The sequence below is a fragment of the Procambarus clarkii genome, chromosome 23 (genome assembly GCF_040958095.1).
Source record: "Procambarus clarkii isolate CNS0578487 chromosome 23, FALCON_Pclarkii_2.0, whole genome shotgun sequence".
Classification (NCBI taxonomy): domain Eukaryota; kingdom Metazoa; phylum Arthropoda; class Malacostraca; order Decapoda; family Cambaridae; genus Procambarus; species Procambarus clarkii.
The window spans coordinates 29729163-29744814 of NC_091172.1; the positions used below are offsets into that span (position 1 = coordinate 29729163).

Here is a 15652-nt window from a genome sequence, read left to right on the forward strand (position 1 = left end):
TGCCTGTTCGCTATATACTGACCTTAGGGCGAGTTCCAACACATTTTCCATGCGGTTCACAAAACTTTTGTCCCTTCGATTACATACAATTTTACGTTATCATCTGATTAACTTGGTTAACAAGTTAAACAATGCTTCAATCAATTGGAATGTTAAATTAGTCAGTTTTGATACTTGTTCTCTATTTGCTAATGTTCCTGTGGATAGTATACTTTTTTTATCTATCATAAGTTGGTTCATCATGAATAACTTTTGTCATCTGATATAACTGTCAATCTTGTAAGACTGTATAAAAGAGGATAAATTTATTTTTAATAATGAGTATTATCTTCAGCCTTCCAGAATGGAAATGGGACATCTGCTCTCTCCATTTCATTAGAATTTTGACATGGAATTAAAAATATTTTATAAATTAATCCCTGGAATTTAGTCGAAAGTTTAGATAAGTTAAAATATTTTGTGCATTTGGTCTTATTTAAGTGTAAACTTAGAAAAAAATTATTGATCAATTCTCTCCTACAACATTTACTATAGGGACTAAAAATAATATATGTTTGCCATTTCTTAATATTGAAATTCACCGGGAAGATTTTTCTCCTAAGTATAGCTTATACTGTATAGACAAAACCTACAAACATGAATGATGACCAAACAAATCAGAAAGTCATCAGAAAGTGGAGAAACGACGGAGTTTCGGTCCGTCCTCGACCATTATCAAGCCTAATCGTTTCGACGGACCGAAACGTCGTCGATTCTTTATTTTCTGGTGTGTGGTTTGGTCATTATGTCTCCAGCCACGGTACTGTGACTCGTCTACAAACTTGTACATGTAATGTTAAACAATCCATGTTTCCTTCTGTGTATTTAAGAGCGCGTCGCATTGTTTGTTCGGAGTTTTTGGGTAGAGAGGCTTCAGAATAGTTTCTATTGGAGTTAAGCTTTTCTACCACACCTAATTTTTCTGGAATTCATCAACATCAAATCGTTCCTCCTACGTATGCATGTTTAACATGTTAATACTCATTTGAAAACGCTGTTAACAGCTTAAAATCATTTGATTTACATGTGGTGTCGACTTAGTGGAACACAATTGGTAAACTATTAGCTAGGAACGTAGTGATAACTGAATCATTTACAAAGTACTATGTAAAGTTTGATGCACTTTATACAAAAATAACTCAGCAGTAAACCCAATGTGGCAAAGAACACACTGGGAACGATCTATACACTTGAGAACTACACTACACAAATTCTAGCCTCAAAAAAATGAAAAAGAGATTTGTTTCGTAATTCTTAATTTCCACTTAAAGAAATTATTTCCCACCATTATTTCCAAGAAATAATAAAAGAGAACAGAACCAGATGATCAATATATCAGAGGATCGAACACAAGACCAGCAAAGTTACTATCATCTTAACGAAATCAAATATAGAAGCCTAAAAACTCGGCGTGGCGCATTAAGTAATGACAAACTTTGGACCCGTCTTCTTCAAGTGAGGCCAATTTTAGCGTGAATTTGTGAGTAGTTAGTAATGTTGGAGGCAGCCTGCCGCGTCCTGCAGGCTGCCTACCCCTGCCACCTCCTGCAGGCTGCCTACCCCTGTCGCCTCCTGCAGGCTGCCTACCCCTGCTCATACACTCACAACTCACTCTCTGCGATGTGTCTGGCTCTATCCGGGAGTTAGCAAACTGTTGTGGGTTGCATCCTGGGGTCAGTCGTTGGCCTGAGGGGGGGGGGGAGGTATGGGTGCAACCAGGGTGAGTCAAACAGGCTTCTTGTCCCAGACAATGGGAAATGAACACTCATTTTGTTGATGTATGTACCTATCTAGTTGTGCCCACGTAATTGTACCCGTTGTTCCGCAGGTGTCATCAGCCTCCATCTTCGCCATCAACATCTTCAAGGTAGACTAAATTAAAAGTTACCAACACGTGCAATGTCGTAGTTATCATCTTTAACCAATGTTGCAGTAACTTTTCGAGCCAAAATGTATAATATATGAACTCAACGTCAATGACGAAATTTGATTTCCAGTCCTTTCACTCTGCGTTTCCTCGTGCACTCTGTACGGAACTCGGGGGAGGGGAAACGAGTTTAAGTATACATCAATTCTGATAAAGTAAGACGCAAAAGCCAAGGGCTCCAGAGCAGAGTAAACGAAGTTCGGCGCGTTCTATCCGCGACCGTCCAAGTGGTTGGATACCATTCCTTCCCCCCGTCCCATCCCAAAAAATGAGAAATATTGAATAGATTACAAACATTCTCCCCGGCGTCTGAGAGTCGTCAGTCGCTTCCACAACGGCCGCCTTTCCAACCTCGCTTGAGACGCCGCACGTGAAGGGGGCGCTGCCCCTCCGTCACACGCAGGGGGGCGCTGCCGGTGCTGCTGGAACTTGAGACCGAATGAGTAACTCCTTTGTGAGTCAAGTCCGTTGCATAGTTACACCTCAAACACCTTTCCAACAACGACACAGACCTCCACCCCCCCCCCCCCCCACCAACCACTCACACACCCCCACAAACAAACCGTACACACTCAAAGCACCGCTGGATGTTAGTCAACAACTAGAACAAATAAACATGTGGTCTCAGTGTCCTGTATTTGTTTCACTTGCACATAAACATTCGGTTACACGATGCCATATGCCCCATTTTCTGTTGGTTTTCTAATTGGAATTCGATAATTATGGTCGACTGCGCAATACTCGACGAACCCTAACGGTTAGGCTGTAATCAGCAGTTGGGGGAAAAAAAGAGACTCTTTTTAAGCAGTTTCAGCTCGGACAAAACAGTTTATTGAAAATACAAATGTGCTTTCAAATATTTTGTGAATTTAAATAATTTGCTAACAACGTCAATGCACAAAGTTACTGGGATACAATAGTCTCATTTACACTGGTTATTGAGAGCGGTAACAGCGGCTGAAGTAGTTACTGTTCTGTCATCTGTACACCGTCAGGGGAAACCGTGACTCCTGTCCCCTGACAACCCGTTCTCGCAAATTTAATAAGTCAATATTGACTTATTAACTACGTGCATAGGTGATATACTAAACATAATAGATACCCTTAAAAAGATTCATAGAAAACACCGACCTTACCTAACCTTGTTAGTATCTTAAGATAAGCATCTTATTGCTTCGTAATTACAATTATTACTTAACCTATACCTATTATAGGTTAGGTAATAATTGTAATTACGAAGCAATAAGATGCTTATCTTAACATACTAAGTAGGTTAGGTAAGGTCGGTGTTTTCTATGAAGCTTTTCAAGGGAAACTATTATGTTAAGTATGTCACCTATGCACATATTTAATAAGTCAATATTGACTTATTAAATTTACGAGAACGGGTTGCCCCTGACCCCCACCTGTCCCCTGACCCCCACCTGTCCCCTGACCCCCCACCTGTCCACTACCTGATAAAGCACACGAGAAAGATTCACAAACTTCAACGATGCACAACAAGAATAGTCATGCTATGGAGATGAGCGAGCGGGACCATCAGAGGAGATACGATCACAACATACAAGATACTGAGGGCAATTGACAAAATACAGTAGATAAAGCTTTATCTAATTACATTTCTATTAATAATGGCTTGTCGCCCAAGATTACTTATTCTGAAGCACTGTTTCACTTCCCCGATGTCTGTATTTAATGTAATAAATAACACATTAATGTTATGACAGATAACATCCGGATAACGAAGATAACTTTGGCCGATAATTGTAACGTATAGATTGAGCACAAGGTCAGGCAAGGCTCGGACAATACAGTAACACTTGAAACAAGCTACAGGTAAATTACAAGTAATGAGTACTTTCCCATCCCTGAATTACTGCGTTGATAACTTCTATCCCCTCCACCACCCTTATCCCACGTGACTATAAGATTACTACACATAAAACTTAAAAAAAAAAATTAAACGAGCAGAAAATCCCAGATTTTACCTCTACAACTCCATCTGAAAATTTATCCCTCCTGGGGGGACAAATTTTCCCTTCCATTTCAGGAAAAATTCCGGCACCGTGCAATGTTCCCTGCCCCGCACGGCTCAAGTGTTCCCTGCCGATACACAATTTCCTTAAAACATAAATAGCTCCTTCCGCTTCACAAACCTTTTCAGATCCAGCACAGACCTCCTCTGCGTTAAAGCCTCCTCGACTGAAAATGCCTGGTCTGACGCAAACAGAATCCAGCTTCATCTTTGGCGGCGCTGAATATGGCACTCCAAGACGCTGGAAATCGCGTCAAATGAAAACTGATTTTCTAAATAGGTTCTTAGAGTTCCCAGCGGGGAAGCGAGGCGTCGGGATTTTGAAGTATGGGGGATGACTTTAAGTCACTCTCAGCTGGTGTTTGGTGGTCTGGTGCCAGCACTCAGCTGGTGTTGCCATGTCCTTCACAGCCACCACCATGGCCACAATGGTGGCCACCTCGCCATGGCCACAACAACTGCCTGGCATGGTGATGGCAGGATAGGCTTCATCGGCTGGCTTTATTAGTTAATGAGTTCAACAAACTCATTAGTGTGGGAGGAGGAGGAGCGAGACTCACAGTGACTGGAGACGTGGAGGGAGCGACCGGGAGACCTGGGTGGTGGTGGTGGCAGCTGGAACACACACTCCCTTACAACACCTTTCCTGCCCAACAGTCTCCATTCCTTTTCCCCTTATCTACCTTTATTTCCCCCCTCTCTCTCCCTCCCTCAGCTTGGCTGCGAGAGGGAGAGAGCACACACACACACACACACACACACACACACACACACACACACACACACACACACACACGAGAGAGGGCCAGAGACCAAAAGACACAAAAATGGAATCAATACAGGAAGAGGCCAAACCCCCAAACATACCAGCGATACAAAGATGCGAGAAACAACTACACAGCAGTGAGGAAAGAGGCAGAAAGAAATTTTGAAAAAGGGATTGCGGACAAATGTAAAACAGAACCAGGTCTATTCTACAAATTCATAAACAACAAATTGCAGGTAAAGGATAATATCCAGAGGTTGAAAATGGGAAACAGATTCACGGAAAATGAAAAGGAAATGTGTGAAACATTAAACGAAAAATTCCAAAGTGTGTTTGTACAAAATGAAATCTTCAGGGAACCAGACACAATAAGAATTCCAGGGAACAACATAGAGCACATAGAGGTGTCTAGAGATGAAGTGGAAAATATGCTAAAGGAGCTAAGTAAGAACAAAGCAGTTGGTCCAGATGGAGTTTCACCATGGGTTCTGAGAGAATGTGCACCTGAGCTCAGCATTCCACTTCGGCTGATTTTTCAGGCATCCCTGCTTACAGGAGTTGTAGCTGATGTGTGGAAAAAGGCTAACATAGTTCCAATCTACAAAAGTGGCAGCAGGGAAGACCCCCTTAATTATAGCCCTGTATCATTGACAAGTGTAATAGTCAAAATATTGGAAAAAATAATTAAAACTAAATGGGTAGAACACCTGGAGAGAAATAATATAATACCAGACAGACAGTATGGTTTTCGATCAGGAAGATCCTGTGTATCGAATTTACTCAGTTTCTATGATCGAGCCACAGAGATATTACAGGAAAGAGATGGTTGGGTTGACTGCATCTATCTGGACCTAAAAAAGGCTTTTGACAGAGTTCCACATAAGAGGTTGTTCTGGAAACTGGAAAATATTGGAGGGGTGACAGGTAAGCTTCTAACATGGATGAAAAATTTTCTGACTGATAGAAATATGAGGGCAGTAATCAGAGGCAATGTATCGGACTGGAGAAATGTCACAAGTGGAGTACCACAGGGTTCAGTTCTTGCACCGGTGATGTTCATTGTCTATATAAATGATCTACCAGTTGGTATACAGAATTATATGAACATGTTTGCTGATGATGCTAAGATAATAGGATGGATAAAAACTTAGATGACTGTCATGCCCTTCAAGAAGACCTGGACAAAAGAAGTATATGGAGCACCACTTGGCAAATGGAATTTATTAATGTGAATAAATGCCATGTTATGGAATGTGGAATAGGAGAACATAGACCCCACGCAATCTATAAATTATATGAGAAATCTTTAAAGAATTCTGACAAAGAAAGAGATCTAGGGGTAGTTCTTGATTGAAAACTATCACCTGAGGACCACATAAAGAAAGTTGTGCGAGGAGCCAATGCCACGCTTTCTAACTTCAAAATTGCTTTTAAATACATGGATGGCGAAATACTAAAGAAATTGTTCATGACTTCTGTTAGGCCAAAGCTAGAATATGCAGCGGTTGTGTGGTGCCCATATCTTAAGAAGCACATCAACAAACTGGAAAAGGTGCAAAGACATGCTACTAAGTGGCTCCCAGAACTGAAGGGCAAGAGCTACGAGGAGAGGTTAGAGGCATTAAATATGCCAAAACTAGAAGACAAAAGAAAAAGAGGTGATATGATCACTACGTACAAAATAGTAACAGGAATTGATAAAATCGATAGGGAAGATTTCCTGAGACCTGGAACTTTAAAAACAAGAAGTCATAGATATAAACTAGCTAAACACAGATGCCGAAGAAATATAAGAAAATTCACTTTCGCGAACAGAGTGGTAGACGGTTGGAACAAGTTAGGTGAGAAGGTGGTGGAGGCCAAGACTGTCAGTAGTTTCAAAGCGTTATATGACAAAGAGTGCTGGGAAGAGGGACACCACGAGCGTAGCTCTCATCCTGTAACTACACTTAGGTAATTACACACACACACACACACACACACACACACACACACACACACACACACACACACACACACACACACACACACACGTATGTACGCGCGCGCATACACTACGGAACTTCATCTGAGAGTAATCACCAAAGCTGTTTATACGCGGAATATTTTCACCAACAAGTCACGTTTTTATATTAGTCAGATTAAAAAACAAAAACAGATGTATCGTGCGCTTAGACATTGTTTATCACAAGCCCCTCCAACACAATTATGAATATACATGTGTGTGTTGTTGTCTGTATGTCTGATTCTGTCTGCCTGTCAGTTTCTGTCAATGTCGGTCGTGGCGGAGGAGACCAATCTGCACCGAGAGACTGTTTGAAACGTGTGTGGGTGAAAATTGTTCCGTTTCACGACACTCTCAGTACAACACCAGAACACTTTCCTCTCGTTCGCTTGTGGTGGATTGTAATAATTATTCAGGTATCGCTGGATGGTGGCGGCGAGCGAGAGGCAGCTAACCTTAATGACAGATCACACCTGAAGAGAAGAGGTTTCCTGGGAGGGCGACAGACAGACAGACAGACAGACAGACAGACAGACAGACAGACAGACAGACAGACAGACAGAGAGACAGGAGAGGGAAGGAGGAGGAGGAGGGGTGTCGACAAGGAATGATAGGTGCGTCCTGGAGAAGGTTGCCAAGTCTACACGACCCTCCAGGAACTGAGTCAGCGTGGCCATCCGGCTGCCTGCTGCTGCTGCTGTCACTTCTGCCAGCCCCTTCTGCTGCTGCTGCTTCTGTTCCTGCTGCTACTCTTACTGCTTCTACTGCTGTTGCTGCTGCTCCTGTTCCTGCTGCTGCTCTTGTTCCTATGTTGCGGCTGCTTCTGTTCCTGCTGCTGCTGTTGTTCCTGTGCTGGTGCTGCTCCTGCTGCTACTCCTATTGCTCTTACAGCTGCTGCTGCCGACGTCACCACATATGTGAAGTCACCACATATTTGGGTGCTACATGTATTAGTCATAAGATGTCCTATATTTGCACCATCAGATGGAAGACGGGTTGCAGGCGCCTCAACCAACATTGTAATCACATCTCGGCTTCTCTGCCTGTGGGGGTGAGGTTCACGGTCTCGCCAGGGCGCTCCAGCGCGGGTAGCTAAGCTGGACCTGTGCTGCAGGGCTCTGTGTAGGCTAGCGGGGGTCACAGGAGTCATCCTGTGACCCCCAACATCTGTCATGTTGGATGTTTTCCCAACTCAGATGTTTTCGCGATTGGACAAGCGTCAGATTTAAGGTAGTTTTTGCCTATCCTTATTACGCTGTTTTAAAATTTTACTAAAGCATCAAAATTTAGACGTTGTGGTTCAGAGCGTCAATATTTAAGTGTGTTTTAAGTGTGAGGACAAGTTGCATCCTCAGAGGAAGTAATGTTCTTAGTCTGCTTCGTATTCTTTGTCCGTCTATTGAAATTGAAATTGAAATTGAAATAAGTTTATTGAGGTAAAATACACACAAAGGGATGAGGTAGCTCAAGCTATTCTCACCCCGTTCAATACATCGTGTTAATACATACATATAAACACATCACAAACAATAAACATATTACCAAACATTCTGAGAGATAAACGTCTACATTTTCTCCTATATACAAGTAATCTATTCTACAATCTGCTGTGGTGGCAAGACTTCCCGACATTAGTTAAGATAAGAGGCCCAATGAGTTGCTTACAGGAACTGATAGAACCCGTCGTCTAATCAAATTCGTTACCATGAGAAGCCATAACCCACCATCAAATCACCTGGATAGTTATCTAGATTTTTTTTAGATGGTCTGAAAGCATATTAAGGTTCCAGTAATAGTCTACATGTAAACTGGCAAACGAACCTTTGTCCTAAACAGGTATTATTCTCAAGTTATAACTTTATTATATTATAAATCATTGGATTATAATATACAAAATATATTCTGAAAAAGTTTTTTTTTAAGAATTTGGTGTCCTGTCAACTGAATTCGAAGGGACACTAAAATAGTTTTAGAATTCCATATTTCACATAATAGTCAATAATACACCATATTAACGTAATCAAACATAATAAAACCTAACCTAACCTAACCAAAAGAGACCTTAACCTAACCTAACAATAGATAGAGAGTAGGGGCCAGATTCACGAAAGTACTTACGCAAGCACTTACGAACGTGTACATCTTTCCTTAATCTTTGACGGCTTTGGTTACATTTATTAAACAGTTTACAAGCATGAAAACTTCCCATTCAACTGTTGTTATTGTTATAAACAGCCTCCTGGTGCTTCGGAGTTCATTAACTGTTTAATAATTGTAAACAAAGCCGCCAAAGATTGAGAAAAGATGTAAAGGTTCGTAAGTGCTTTCGTGAATCTGGCCCTAGATATTTATGTAGTCGTTCTATATCAATTTCCATGAGCGAGTTTCCCCCCCCCCTCCCCCTAAGGACACGTGATGTGTGCCTTGCGGTGGGGAGGGAGGCAGGCGGGCCGAGCAACATTGCTAGTGCTGGTTACAACGTTGCAACCTTGTGTGTGCAATAACAGTAATGACAGACAAATGTATTGAAGTCGCGGTTGGTATTAACAAGCAGATGAGGTGATTTAGACACATTTTGTCCAAGGTATTTTAAGGAGTATCATTCTTTCGACAGTAATTTGTTCGTTCTGGAGGTAATATGAAGCTTCTTGAAGAATCTCTAAATCTTGAAAGGCGTTCCACCGTTCAGAGCAGATGCTGCGGAAGCCGGTGGTGGTGGTCCAGCTACTGGCGGTGGATGCGACACATTTCCTCCTCTGCTCACTCCCTGTCGAAGCCCAACCACTTGGGCTAGACGGTAGAGCGACGGTCTTGCTTCATGCAGGTCGGCGTTCAATCCCCGACCGTTCACAAGTGGTTGGTCACCATTCATTTCCTCCGTCCCATCCCAAATCCTTATCCTGACTCCTTCCAAGTGCTATATAGTCGTAATGGCTTGGCGCTCTCTCCTGATAGTTCCGTTCCTTTCACTCCCTGTCAAGACCCAGCCAAGAACTCCTCCACTCCCACCACACGGGTGAAGCCACTCGCTCCAGCCGTCTCCACCTGCATCACGGCCAAAACGTCCACCCATTATTGTAATGATTTGTATTAGTTGTTAGGAAAAAAGTTTCTCGAATCCTAATACCACCTCACACCCCGCAACATCCACTACTATTGAAACCACCATAACCACGGCACCACCACCATCATGGCACCACCACCACCATGGCACCACCACAATCATGGCACCACCACAATCACGGCCCCAAATGAGTTACCATGTAACCCTTTCGTTCCCCCACCCCCTAGCACCCTGGTCCAAAGGCACCCTGACCCCCCAGTCACCCTGGCACTCTGGCACCCAGGCACTCTGGCACCCGTGGCACCCGTGGCACCGTGGCACCCAGGCACCAACCAGGGGATAAAGAGTCAGCCCCTGAGCTCAGCCCGAGGAAAAGCGTGGACCCAAGAAATATATGAGGAAGGTGAGGGCGGACGAGGCGCAGAGAACAGCAGCCCTTCACTCTCTTATTTTGTGACTTGCAGTAGATGATGATAGTGAGAGGGGTGAGAGATGAGTTAGGAGGCGCGATGATGAGGATAATGCTGATGGTGATGAAAGTTGCATGGCCTGGCGAGGCTGGACATGTCACACTTCATGCTGATGAAGGTATAAAGTGAGGGGTTTAGTGACCACTTAGACGACGAGAGGGCGCCTCCAACAACACCATTCATGTATCAACACGACAAAATTGCTTGAGCAAAACAAGGGAGAAACATGGCGGACAAGAACGGAGCAAGAGGACGGAACACAGGAAAGAAATGAACAACCGAAACATGTATATTTATATATATATATATATATATATATATATATATATATATATATATATATATATATATATATCAGTCAGTTAATTATATGAACTAAAAAATAACAGTAAATTACGTGAAGATATTCAAAAGAGGGAGAGAGTGAGAGAGAGAGACAGACAGAGACAGACAGAGACAGAGATAAAGTGAGAAGCAACAAATATTCACGTAATCAGGGAAACATCCAGGTGACAGATGACCCGTCAAAACAAGATACTCTTCCGCACATTTGGTTATCATCTGTGTCTCCGTCTCCACTATCCATCACCTCCTACCCCCCTCCCCCCCCCCCCCCCGAGGCCCCCACACACACCTCACACTCCACACAAGTCTTCCTCTGACACCGCCATAAAGGAACACCTCTACGCACCGCGACACAGACAAAGGAACACCTCTACGCACCACGACACCACAAAGGAACACCTCAACGCACCACGACACCACAAAGGAACACCTCTACGCACCACGACACCACAAAGGAACACCTCAACGCACCACGACACCACAAAGGAACACTTCAACGCACCACGACACCACAAAGGAACACCTCTACGCACCACGACACCACAAAGGAACACTTCAACGCACCACGACACCACAAAGGAACACTTCAACGCACCACGACACCACAAAGGAACACCTCTACGCACCGCGACACCACAAAGGAACACCTCTACGCACCGCGACACCACAAAGGAACACTTCAACGCACCGCGACACCACAAAGGAACACCTCTACGCACCGCGACACCACAAAGGAACACTTCAACGCACCACGACACCACAAAGGAACACCTCTACGCACCACGAAACAGAAACTTCAAGGATTTTCCTCCATAAATCGTGACGTGCACTTAAGTGCGGCCACAGAATTAATGTTGGTCCGGAAGGTGGAACTTTTCTACTGCACGTCACCTTGAGTAATGGTCCCGGAAAATTCATAGCGCGCTACCGTAAGTCGCCGCAATATATATTATCCCCCGGGGGCCGTTGTCAAGTTGCCGGAGCCTCAATATTGGACTTGACCCGTTAAGTAGGTTTTAAATGTATCAGTCTACTGACAGAGGGTTATAATCATCTCTGATTATAACCAATCAAATAATCACCTCTGATTATAACCAATCAAATAATCACCTCTGATTATAACCGATCCTGGGCAGTAATAATTGTCCAGGACTACTCGAAACGTTATCAATTCCTTCGTTTTCAAAAGTTTGGGTTGGGTGTCCAGTCCATATGTACACTGATTACATATTTTCTTCCGTTTTTTTTTTAAGTTTTCTTGTTATCAAAATAAAAATATCTGAAAATTCTATATTAGATCGAACCAGAACTAAAATATAAATTAAAGTCAACCATAAATAATAGTTTATAATTGAATCAGGTTTTTATGATAAAAAGACTATAACGTAAACCGCGACAATGAAACCAAAGGTATGTTGGAGTGTGTTTTTTCAGTTGAGGGTTCCATGCCGGTGCTGCGTATCTGGGAGTGGCTCACATCATCACCAGCAACACCACCATCATCACTATCACCACCAGTAACATCATCACGACAACCATTATCACCAACACCATCACCACTGCCAACATAACGGGGTGAGAATAGCTTGAGCTACCTCATCCCTTTGTGTGTATTTTACCTCAATAAACGTATTTCAATTTCTGCCAACATCATCACCATCACCATCAACACCACCACCATCACCACCATCACCTCCGTCAGCACAATACCGCCACCACCATGAGACTCGTGAAATGGACTGAAGACTACCTCACAGGGAGGAAAGCCAAGGTCTGCTTCAACGGAGCAGCCTCGAGAACAATGAGTATGGAACTCGGGGCCCCCCTAAAGGAGGGGTCTTGAGCCCCTCACACTATTCAAAATACTTATGAACACCATTGCAAATATTGACTTTCCGGAAGGAACACAACAAGTGGGATATGCAGATGATGTACTAATACAAGCCCCAACCTTGAGGAGAAATAAAAGTCCTTTGAGCTCCTTAGAAGGAAATGTGTTGAACACGGTTTCACTCTCTCCCACAAACAAAACAAAAGCACATTGTCATCACAAGCGAAGAGAAAATGAAGAACTACAAATTAATGGTGTAACACTTGAATGGGTTGACCACTATCGGTACCTTGGCGTCACTGTCGGCTCTAACAAGGGAAAGAAAGAGGAGGTCAACCAACTCATACAAACATGCAAAAGTCGACTCAGGGCACTGAAAGCTATGACCTGGAATGGACATGGAGCCTCTATTGCCGTGCTTAAAATGATGTACACAGCCTATGTGCGCTCCGTCATAGACTATGCCGCACCAGTTTTATGCACCTATCCCAAGCGATATGAATAAGCTTGAAAGCAGACAAAATGACAATCATAACAATCATTCTTGGAGTCCCAAGAACTGCTGAAACATGTAATCTACGGGAGGAGTTGTGTCTCACCAGTGTTAGTAGCAGAATCAGGGAACTGAATGCTAAGCTTGCAATTAAGATAGCCAGAGATCCCCATTACAATGATCTTGCCAAGAAAAAACTGAGTTCTGTGGTACTCACAGGAGGAAACAGGGAAAACAAACAATGGCAACACCGGTCAGTCTGCTACCTGGAAGAACTTCACCTGCTTGAACAAGCCCGTGAGCTCCTGCCTGTAGAGAGGTTACAACCCCTCCCCCCCCCCCCCCCGGGAGGACGACCCATGTAGGATTATTATCAACGAGATGACAATGAAAAAATCTAACATGATACCACAAGAAAAGAGCCACAAGTATCTTGAGGAAATTTATAAAGAAGCTGCAAATGAATGAGATCAAATCTACACTGATGAGGTCAGCTAATCCTGCCAGTGACAGGGCTGGTGCAGCATACACTGTAATTAGGAATAATGTCTTTCAAAACGCAAGTGAAGAAAACACATATTGACAACTATGCATCTTCAACGCAAGTAGAACTAATTACCATTATTATAGCATTAAAATTTCTTGAAAGAAACACTAACAGTGCAGTGATCTGCAGTGATTCAAAAGCAGCACTACAAAGCCTTAATAAACATCGGGCACAAAACCTTGCCATAGTTGCTGAAATCAAGAGAGCTGTGAGAGTACTAACCAATCAGGGAAGAGTCGTCAAATTTCTGTGGATCCCCTCCCATGTTGGATTCTGGAAATGAACGAGCAGATGTGCAGGCTGCTGAAGGAGACCATATTGTATACTGCATACCCACGACTCCTCTACATATTAGAGGTATTGTCAGGCAATATCCCCGTGACAAGGTAACTGAGGACAGAAGCACAAGCCAGTGAATCTGTACGATGGTACAATGCGGTTGCAGTTGGCGATCCTAATCATTATGAACGAAGAGGAGGTGGCCGCGGGAGAGAATCAGCAATAGCAAGAATTCCTCTTGGATACAAATATCCATGGAGATTCGGGATGGAAACAACAGTAGAGCAGCGGAGTTGCAGAATCTATGATGAGAGTGACGGATACCGCCTTGACCACTACCTGAAACCCCCACATTGTTTGAGTTAGGAAAATACTGTCAAATATAAATGCTGTTCTCAAAAGATCCCCCCATTTTGCACCCGCAGGATAACGTAAGATTTTAAGAGTTGACAAAAGTTAATCTTCTTGTTTAATAAGCTGTTCACTTGAGACAGTTAAGCAAGTCCCAGCTGTGTCTGGGTACAAGTGACAGGATGAACAACCCAGCGGGTTTTCTTCCAATTGAGGGGGTGTTGTACATGCTGCTATGGCGGTGTGTCCACTCACAGGATGAGTGGCGCTGCCCAATACTGTCACTATGGCGGTGTGTCCACTCACAGGATGAGTGGCGCTGCCCAATACTGTCACTATGGCGGTGTGTCCACTCACAAGATGAGTGGCGCTGCCCAATACTGTCACTATGGCGGTGTGTCCACTCACAGGATGAGTGGCGCTGCCCAATACTGTCACTATGGCGGTGTGTCCACTCACAGGATGAGTGGCGCTGCCCAATAAGCTCGCCCCTAGGGTTAAACACCTAGGTAGGTGTTTAACCTTAACTGATTAAACTACAAACCAATTAAGATTTCAAACAAGCTGAAAAGTGCAGAGGTGATTCAACACATTGAACAAAACCTTACTGAAGCCAAGATACGAGTCATAAATACTCCTCCACCGTCTAAGTAAGACAGAAGTGAGTTACACTTAGTGGGCCAGCCAGAGGCTTGGGGCCCGCGCAGGAATATTCCCTAAAAAAAAAAAAAAATCACCACCACCATCACCACCACTACCACAGCCAGCACCACCACCATCACCTTCAGCACAATTTGCAGACCAATTTTCAGACCATTAGTGGAATACGCAGCACCGGCATGGAATCCACACGTAAATATTACCACCCTAGAGAATAGAAGGAACAGAAAGGATATGATCACAATATCCGAGTTACTAAGGGGAATAGATAAGGTGGACAATGATAGCTTCTTCAAATTGAGGAGAAAGCAGGACAAGAGGACACGGGTGGAAGCTGGAAACGCAAATGAGCCGACGGAATGTAAGGAAATACTTGTACCTTGTACGGGCAGTCAACAAGTGGAATGCACTGAAAGAAGGAGTCGTGGAAGCCACCTCCATCCACAACTTTAAGTCCAGATTCGACGAATAATTTGAATCTCAAAATAAATTATAACGCAACGGGCACAAAAGGGGCCACCAGGCGAGACACAAGAGCTACACCTCACTTTCCCCGACGTCACTTAGATAACCACTATCAGGTAAACCCCCACCACCACCATCCATAAGCACTACCACCATCCATAAGCACTATCACCACAGCCTCTACGCATGGTAAGCCCTCCTTCAACAATTAATAATCCCGTAGAGCAATAATCCATATACGAGGACATGTAATCCGCTGTGACAAGAGGTAATCCCCCCGGTAAATATCCTCCCCCATGTTAGGTGAAGCCTCAACTCCCCCCCAGAGGTCCGCTGGATAGAGGGGGAGAGGCAACAAAAATCACGAAAATCAGC

At 43.6% G+C, this 15652-nt stretch overlaps 1 protein-coding gene across 1 annotated transcript; it reads left to right on the forward strand.

The window, feature by feature from the left end:
* Nucleotides 1-10348: 10348 nt before the first annotated feature.
* LOC138367796 (uncharacterized) lies at nucleotides 10349-11467 on the forward strand. Its single transcript, XM_069329765.1, has 2 exons — nucleotides 10349-10431; nucleotides 11008-11467. Exons 1-2 carry the CDS (start codon nucleotides 10349-10351, stop codon nucleotides 11465-11467), a joined length of 543 nt encoding a protein of 180 aa, XP_069185866.1.
* The last annotated feature ends 4185 nt before the right edge of the window (nucleotides 11468-15652 follow it).